We start from the raw sequence: 9,137 nt of genomic DNA on the forward strand, positions 1-9,137 counted from the left end.
CTTCTCAGGAGCTTTCATGAACACAAAGCAGTTAAGGATGTCACCTCAACATCAAACTATCAAAAAAAAAGTAAGACCAGTGAATCACTGATGTAGTAATTAGTAAAAGTTTATTGTGTATACAGCAAGAAGTTTGCAAACTAGGAGCACTCATACCAGGACATGGAATGATACTCAAAAGTTTATTGTTATAAAGCAGTTCACATAATATGGAGTCAGTAGCTGTTTATTCTTCACAGTGACTGGTTACAATATTAGGATTTTCTTAAATGAAAGGGACTTGGTTAGTGGTTACTTCATATCAATTTGGGGGAACAATTTACATTTCGCTTATAATCGTCATAGGCACAAGCAAGAAGCAACCCACATCAAGTTAGCCTTGTTTGTCTTGCAAAATAAACTAAATTAAGCTTTGTATGACCAAACTGGTTTTGTTAGCTCAGCGAATTTTCAAGTTTGGTCCCTGTTGTGTTTGATTGCAGTCTAGCTGAGGGAAATGGGATTGAGATGAACATGGTGTGGTATGATATCAGATAGGTTTTAATAAAAATCTAAATGTTTATTTTAATAAAAATCTAAATTTTTAGATTTGACCGGCTTTAAGGGAAGTCAGTATTCTCCAAATGCCAAATTACATCAAGGAAATAAAAGCCCACCAGTGATTCATTTTGGAAATCCTAAATCTGAACTCTATCATCAGTTTACTCTACATTATTTATCTTATTTAGTGCAATTTACATGCATTGATGTTTCATTAATAATTGGGAAAAAAGGCAATAATAGGAGACAAGAATAAGTGCACTGTATGCCAAATGCAAGATTGTGCAAAAATTCACGTCCATCCTAAAATCCAACAAGGGAATGATATTATTTGATCTTAATGGATATGAAAGTTACCCTTGTCACGTATTTAGTTTTCAAAACTCTTTAACTATAGAAGCATCAGCCCTTTGGTGCTGCTGGAATATTCACTTACACCAGCAGACCAATTTAAACTGTTGCATAGCAGATGGTTACTAAGGAGAGGATTTCAGATAGTGCCCAAATTCCAAGCCAGAGATCTGAAAGTTTTCCATGCCATCGCTGATTTTCCTAATAGGCTGCAAAATGTACAAGATGCTATTTCAAAAATTCGTCCCATATTATTTTTTTTTTGAGTAATTTGAACTCGTTTTCTAAATTGTGCTGAAAAATAGTTTCTATTTCGCCAGGGTTGGAATGGTTTTATTGCTTTGTTTTCTCTGCTGCTCCACATTTTGCTATTTTGAAATCTTCACTTTTCCATATGTCATGGATAATGGCCGATTGTGTTGCCTTCTGTGGAGATACCAAAGATAAGAAGTAGACGGTTGTTCCTCAAACAAAAGACTAGATTATATCGGAGGTGATTTTACCATAGTATTTCACTACCTCTTGTTTCTTAGTGTCCCGTTGGGAACATTTGGTACTCCTGACTTTGATTACCTTTCACTTCATTTTAATTGATAGCAACATGATAATAGCCTACGTTAAATTTCCAACTTTGGAAGACTTTGGCACAATGGTTCTCAAACTGACCACACGCTGGAATCACCTGAGGTATTTTAAGGAAACCAATGATGACTGGGTCTCACCCATCACCCATATGTTATGACTAAGTGGGCATGTGTTACAATCTTGGTATTGGGATATTTAAAACCTTCCAGATGATTCTGACGTGCAGCCATATTTAGAGAGGTAGCACTTCGTTTAGAAGAAATATTTCTAAAAGGTAAGCCAGAATGACTTTAAGAAATTACAAAGTAAATCTTTAGTCAAAACTTAGAAAATTACAGTCAACACAAAACTAAACTGTCGTTGATGGAATCTAAGTGCTACTTTTAGGCAGTAGCATGCTACTAAGTGGGTGTGGGTCTCTTGATGGTTTTTAAATTGGTGTAAGTAATATTCTTAATAAATTTAGCCACTTGGTGTGCAAATCAATATCAACAGCTCTGAGATCTTGTGAAATCTTTTCATTTTGAGGTATAATAAAATGACCTGTTTTAACATCATGTATGTTACTACGTAAACAAGAATAACAAAAGACAGTTCTCAAATGCTTTCCTGTGCCAGGCATATTACATATATTAATTTATTCCTCGCAACTCTTTGAGGTATGTTCTATTATTATCCCCAGTTTTACAGTGAAGGGACTGAGGGACGTGGGGATTAAATAACGTGCCCAATGACACATAGCTAGTAAGCAGCAAATTGGAACTTGAACTGGGCAGTCTGATTACTCTTAGCCACCATGTTACATCGAAAAGAACTTTTTGTTCTATCAAAAAGAATTGAGAATCAAAATTTTATTCTGAGACCATGTTTGAATATTGCAGAGCTCTTGCTCCCTGCCCCACTTCTGGTTGTCTGAAAATCTTTTTCAAGTCACAGTATCACCTGTTGAGACGATTATTTTGTCTTCCTCATTATCAGTGCCAACTCCATTGTTATTGTTAGGAAAGCAGAAACTGCTCATGATTTTTGGACAATAGAGCAATTATATTTATTCAGGAATACATTTTATTGTAAGTCATATTACCACAACCTCCCAAAACAGTTGTAAAACTGTCCTTTTTATGGGTTTCTCTAGCTGGGGCCAAAATAAATAAATAAATAAATAAATAAATAAATAAACACACCTCAGTTCTGATGCTTCTCAGACGTGTGTTGTTGACCGAATGCCCAGAGGCAGAGGAGCACTTGCCAAGGACTTTTTTTTTAAGGATTTTGCTTGAAAATAACTTTAAACTTGCAGAGAAGTTGTAAGAATCAAACTATTACACAGAAAACACATGTAGCTTTTAGTCTGATTAAGTTTTACCCTGTTTGTTTTATCACATACTCTCTTCCTGTATGTATGCACTAATGTGTGTGCACACGCACGCGCGCGCACACACACACACACACAAACTTTTCCTCTGAAATTTTTAAAAAGTAAATTGCATATATAATGGCCTATTACCCCCAAATATTTCAATGTGTATTTCCCAAGAATAAGGATATTTTCTTATATAACCATAGTACACTTCAAACCTAATTTACCATTTATATTTCAATTTACCAATTAACCTAATATTGTCCTTTGGAGCATTTATTTTTACCTCTTGTACAAGATCTAGTCTAGAATCACTTGCTGTATTTAGTCAGCACATATTTTGAATGTAATTTAATCTAGAATATTCCACAGAGGCTTTCTTTGTCTTCTACGACAATGACATTTTTGAGGAATTCTATCGACACCACCCTCTTCTTTTTTATAGAACATTTCTCATTTGGGATTTGTCTGAGATTTCCCAATGATGAGATCCAGATATGGATTCTGGGCTGAAATACTACATAAGTGATTTTCCTTCTCAGGGTATCAAATTTGAAGGCACATGTCCTTCTGCCCTTCATTGGCAATGTTAGGGGTGATTACCCAGTCAAGGAGTTGTCCAGTTTTTCCACTGCTAAGTTAAATTCTTTTTCCCCTCATAACTATTCATCAATCTGTGAAGAGATATTTTCTTAAGATAGTTTCTTACCAAAAGAATATTCTTCTCCTCATCAAAATATCCCTCTGGTTTAGCATTCATTGGCGATTCTTACCTGAACCACTATTTATAGTGATGGCTGAATAATGATTTTCCACTTCTAGCATTCTTTGCACATTTACCAGTCAGCCAATGGCATTCTGCTCTTGGAATACTCTTCTCCTTCTCTCTCTTTCTCCTCATTATCATTATGGATTCATAGATCCTTATTTTTCCTTCAATGGCTTATAAGTTATTATTTTTCTCAATTTTTTTTTTTAAATTGTCCCAGTTTGACCAAGGGGAACACCTCCAAGCTGGCTTCCATGTTTTGGTGGCATGCCTCTATTATTTTTTTAAACACTTCCTTACTTTCTGTTATAACAATAAATTTCAGGCTCATCTTGTACGTATCCTGACCTCACATTAGAATTAGTTGTTTCTCCAAGGAATCCTCATTCCTTTTAGTAGGAAATGATATTGGACATCAAGTTCTGGATGGTGGTGGACACATTCCTACTGAGGTGTCATTGCTTCTAAGCTCTTTGGGCAGACAGAACTAGGAAATATATGAGTGTATATACACATACACATACACATAAATATGTGTATATGCACACATAAATGCATGCAGGTATGCACGTGTAATTAATACACATATGCACATATATACACATGCCTTAGAAACCATAAAATTACATCTGTTCCAATCCGTTCTCACACGGTTCTTTCTTGCCCCCTGCCCCGATTTCATATCTGTATGTTCCTCTTCCAGTGAAATTCTGGCCTCCAACAATATGAACACATTTCTCATTTGCTCAATCATACAATGCATTTGAAACAGTTCTATTATTACTTGGGCACAGTAGTCCCAATTCCTGCCTGTGAAAAATCAACTGGACCCAGTAATTCTATGCCCAGCTATTTATACAAAAAGAAGGAACTCCTATGTCCACCAACAGCCATGTACTCGAATGTTTCTAGCAGCTTTATTCATCATGGCCAAAAATTGGATATAGTCCAGTTAAGGGAAGAATGGATAAGCAAACTGTGATATGTTCATGCAATAGAATACTACTTAGCAATAAAAAGAGCAAACTACTAATGCATGCAATGATACGGATGGATTTCAAAAACCTTATGCTAGGTTTAAAAAGGCAAACATAAAAAAACACATAATGTATGATTCTATTTATATGAAATCCAAGAATAGGCAAAAATAATCTCTAATGGCACACCTTTAGAGATATTACAAGCAACAGACATGTTTCTAATAGAGAGGTGTCACCAAGGAGGCAAAATAGAGTAAAGATTGAGCAAATGATCTCTCTTCAGAGAGGGGCAAATCCTGCCTCTACCAAGATTTTGCACAAGTTATTCTGCACTGGCTTCCTCTTTTATAAAATGGGGATAATAATAGTATCTACCTGCTAGAGTTGCTGTGTGAAATTATATTAAATATGGCAACATGGCATGTAAATCATCTGATAGAGAGCAAATGAACTTGGCACACAGTACACACATAACATTTGGTAGCTGTTATTATTGGTATAGGATGTGCATTCATACATTGCCCTATATGTGTATACTGCTCATTGCATTGTCACTAATCAGTAACAAGGCTCAGGAAAGCAATGCAGAAATATTCAGTAAACACCCATCAGGTTTTCCATATTCGTTGATTTACTAATCCCTCTCCTAGAAAAAGTAGTCAGCAGAATCCAATATATACATGAAGGCAATTTTTGCAAAATAGTCTGTAATAACTCCAACTGGGCATAACATAAAAATAGAACAGTTGTAGTATAGAACTAAATAAATTATGGTATATCATTAGTTGAAATGTGGAAGAATCTTTGTTAAAGTTATAAAAAGCAGAATGCAAAAAGAGTATGAGCACTGTGGTTACAGATGAGTACCATACGTCCGCATGCGCAAAGTGATAGCTCATACTGTGTAGAACGGAAGCATTTGTTTTCCTCTTTTTAAGATTTTTAAGGAGCGCCTGGGTGGCACAGTCAGTTAAGCATCCAACTTTGGCTTGGGTCATGATCTCTCGGTTCGAGGGTTCAAGTTCCCCCATGTCAGGCTCTGTGCTGACAGCTCAGAGCCTGAAGCCTGCTTCGGAATCTGTGTCTGCCTCTCTCTCTGCCCCTCCCCTGCTCATGCTGTACCTCTCTGAAAAATAAATAAACATTGAAAAAAAGATTTTTACAAATTTTCATGGTCATCTTTTCATTTAAAAAAATGTATACTTATTTGAATTAAAAATAATACTCTTTGTACAAAAGCCCAAACATTAAAGAAGAGTATAATGTAAAAACCAAATAATAGAAACCAAATCTCTACTTGCTTTTGGTGGAGATGGGACAGGGTGGGACACTGACTGGGAAGAGGCCTGAGAAAACCTTCTGGGATTAAGGAAAGGTACTATTATCTTGATCAGGATGTAAGTTATAAGGGTTGGATGCATTTGCACGATGGCTTGAACTCCACCCTTAATATCTGTGTATTTCACTGTCCATAAATTACCTCTTAATTTAAAAAAATTGGCTTGAGTAGAGGCTGCCCTTTTAGCTGAGATAGAATTCTGACTTAAACCAATCCTTGTAGTTTGTCTCACTTCTGATCCTCTTCCCATTACGCTCCTGCTACTCTGATCAATACATTTACTTCCTTTTACTATCTAGTTACTTACTTTACTGCCATTTCGATACACAAAGTACAACACAAGTGAGAATTTCACAGATCACTAAATGACGTTATCAGCAATTTAGGTGTGGCCAATATACACACTTTAATATTGTAAGGAAATGCATGCAAATTGAAAATATTCAACAACACTGAATTTTAGATTAATCCTCAGTTTAGACCTTTACCTATCTGATCTATTAAGACAAAAACAAAACAAACAAATTGCAGTGTAGTCGGGCCTTGCCAACAAAATCCGTTGATTTCCAACATCAAATGATCAAATGCCACTTCAGTGAAGAAATGATTTTCTCAGACCTTCTCATAAACTCTGGTGCAGACCACGCCATTCATTTTACATTCCTTAAGAAAAGAGAGAGATTCATTGAGTATCTAAAACTCAAACTAGATAACAGAAATTTGCAAATAGCAACAGAAAATAAAAACAAGCTCTGCAGATTAAACATAGAAGGAAATAGAACATAAGTGTGTCAGTCTCCAGCAATTCAGAATTATGACCATTGAAATAGGAGAAACAGTGTTGAAGTCAATCTATGTTACTATAGAAGAATCTTCTTAAAGTGGCAGGTTTTATGCATAATTTGCATGCATTTAAATCTAGTAAAAGTGGATTTCAAAACTATATGCATATTTGCATCATCTGAGGAACATTTAAAAATACTGATGGCCTCTTCTCTCCCCCAGAGATCTGTGTTGGGGCTGCATATTGGTATTAACTCCCCATGTAAATCTGTTTTGTAGCTAGGGATAAAAAAATCTCTAAATTAAAGGAAAAAAACATTTAAAATTACATGAATTAATATTCAATGCATGTATTAGTAATCACAGAAGCAAAAACTTAAAATAAATCATTAAAGGTCATCCCGTGTAACCCTGGTCATCTTTCTTATCTGCTGACTAAAGGGTTTCCTACGAGTTAAGCTTAAATTATTGACATGGTTTAGTTCAAGTTCTTTGGATTCTTGAAAGCAAAGTACGTAGATAGCTACAAATATTCTATAATTGAGCTGTTCAGGAATTTTTTGCTTTTAGAACTTAGATTTGGTTTTCTCTGTGAGTTCAGACGTAATATTTACACATATTTTATCATTAGTTTTAGGCATTATTTCTAAAATAATGGATGGGCTTTGTTATTTCTAAAACTTTGGACTTATACTTGAAATACTTGTATCTGAGTCTTCATGATTAAAATAGCACCTAATCATTAACTCTGACTTTATTCTTAGCCCATTCTTTCCTATTTGTATTGCAAAGAAAAAAAAGAATATATTGAAAAATATGTAACCAGTTTCTCTATTTAAATAACATTATTTTTGTATTTAAAAGTGAAAATATTCTTACCACTACCATTTTCCCATTCACCAACTTTCTTTTTATTGTTGTCTCTTTGCCATCCCATTTCTGCACTTGTTTCAATGAGCCTCTTGACAAGGTTACAGTGCTCTGCAAAGACAAGTTCCCATAATCGAGTGGCTTGGACTTTCGTTGATTGAAGAAGTAGTTCATTCAGTATTGAATTGTTTTCATAATAGATGTCTCACGAGATACAGTCATTTTTCCATTTTTATCTTATTTTATTTTTTTAAGTAGGCTCCACTCCCAACGTGGGGCTCAAACTCACCATCAAGAGTCTTGTGACTCAGGCAGCCAGGTGCCCCCAGTCACATTCATTTTCAATAGAATGGAGTAGTCTACCCTTTTGAACACTAACAGGAGTAATACTCTCAAGCCACAGACTGATCCAACTTTGAAGAGAAACATTAAAATTTACCTTTGTTTTCCTGTTGTCAGCTGTGGTTTCTTCAAACTCCTGGCCTAACTTAAAGGAGATCTCTGTATTTTTAAACGTACTTTCAGTTCTTATAGTTATAATATCCCCTTTCTTGCTGATGATCACTCGGGGTTTAGCCAAGTTTCCCAGTTTTCTGGTGGCTAATCCCACACCTGAAAATCAAGATAGTGTTAGAATTATGTTGACCAAGAGATATACCTAGAGAGACTGTGAATGGACACCTTCTTTTTTTTTCAAGTTTATTTATTTATTTTGAGAGAGAGAGAGAATGTGCGCATGAGTGGGGAGGGGTAGAGAGAGAATGAGAGAGACAGAGACAAGCAGACTCCTCACTGTCAATGCAAAGCCCAGTGAGGGTCTCTAACTCATAAACCGTGTGATCACGACTGAGCCAAAATCAAGAGTTGGATGCTTAACTGACAGGGACACCCAGGGGCTCCTGAATGGCCACCTTCTAGGCTCAGTTGTGTCTCAGGTGTGGAGATGGCGAGTAGGATTACTCACTACCAAGGACCTTCTCCCATGTTTAACTACCTAGTGGAAATACATGTCCATAGACTTAAATATATGAGGTTTTATTACTACAAAAGTAATGTCTGCAGATTTTAAGATAAAAGTGTTCAGCCTAAATTGTGCAAGTCATTCACTTTTACCACTTCCAATCCCACAGTCTTTGAAAATCACTAATATTTTCTGTGGATCATTCCAGACATTTTATTTTTATTTTTAAATATTATAGGGTGTATTTTCAATGAAACTGGACAGATGCACCATGTTCTATGATTTTTCCCCTCAGCAATATATTATGAATATAGAAAAGAACTCCTCCCCCTGCCCCCCCACATCCTTAATAGACTTTTATTTCTGAAATTTTGTTGTGGCCCTTAAGTTTAGCTGGTAAGAAAAATACTATCCATTTTTCTTCAAGATCTGTACCATTACAAATGATCATAGATAACTGATCTTTTTTTTAACTTTTCTGCATCTGAAAAGCAAAACAAAATGTCAAACAAGAGAAATACATGAAGGAAATATGTGTATTTGTCTATGTATATATATGTATGTATATGTGTGTATATATATATAATATATATTATATA

General features: G+C 35.4%; 1 protein-coding gene across 1 annotated transcript in view; it reads right to left on the reverse strand.

Moving 5' to 3' along the window:
- Positions 1 to 6,536: 6,536 nt before the first annotated feature.
- Positions 6,537 to 9,137, reverse strand: part of LOC144240342 (myelin P2 protein) — a 3,789-nt gene continuing 1,188 nt past the window's right edge. The window contains exons 2-4 of the mRNA XM_077774654.1: positions 8,017 to 8,189; positions 7,587 to 7,688; positions 6,537 to 6,587 (exon numbers count right to left, since the gene is read on the reverse strand). Of these exons, the coding sequence (XP_077630780.1) occupies positions 6,537 to 6,587; positions 7,587 to 7,688; positions 8,017 to 8,189 (326 nt within the window). The remainder of the gene's footprint in view (positions 6,588 to 7,586; positions 7,689 to 8,016; positions 8,190 to 9,137) is intronic.

The sequence above is a fragment of the Crocuta crocuta genome, unplaced genomic scaffold, assembly GCF_008692635.1.
Source record: "Crocuta crocuta isolate KB4526 unplaced genomic scaffold, BGI_CrCroc_1.0 scaffold81, whole genome shotgun sequence".
Lineage (NCBI taxonomy): Eukaryota > Metazoa > Chordata > Mammalia > Carnivora > Hyaenidae > Crocuta > Crocuta crocuta.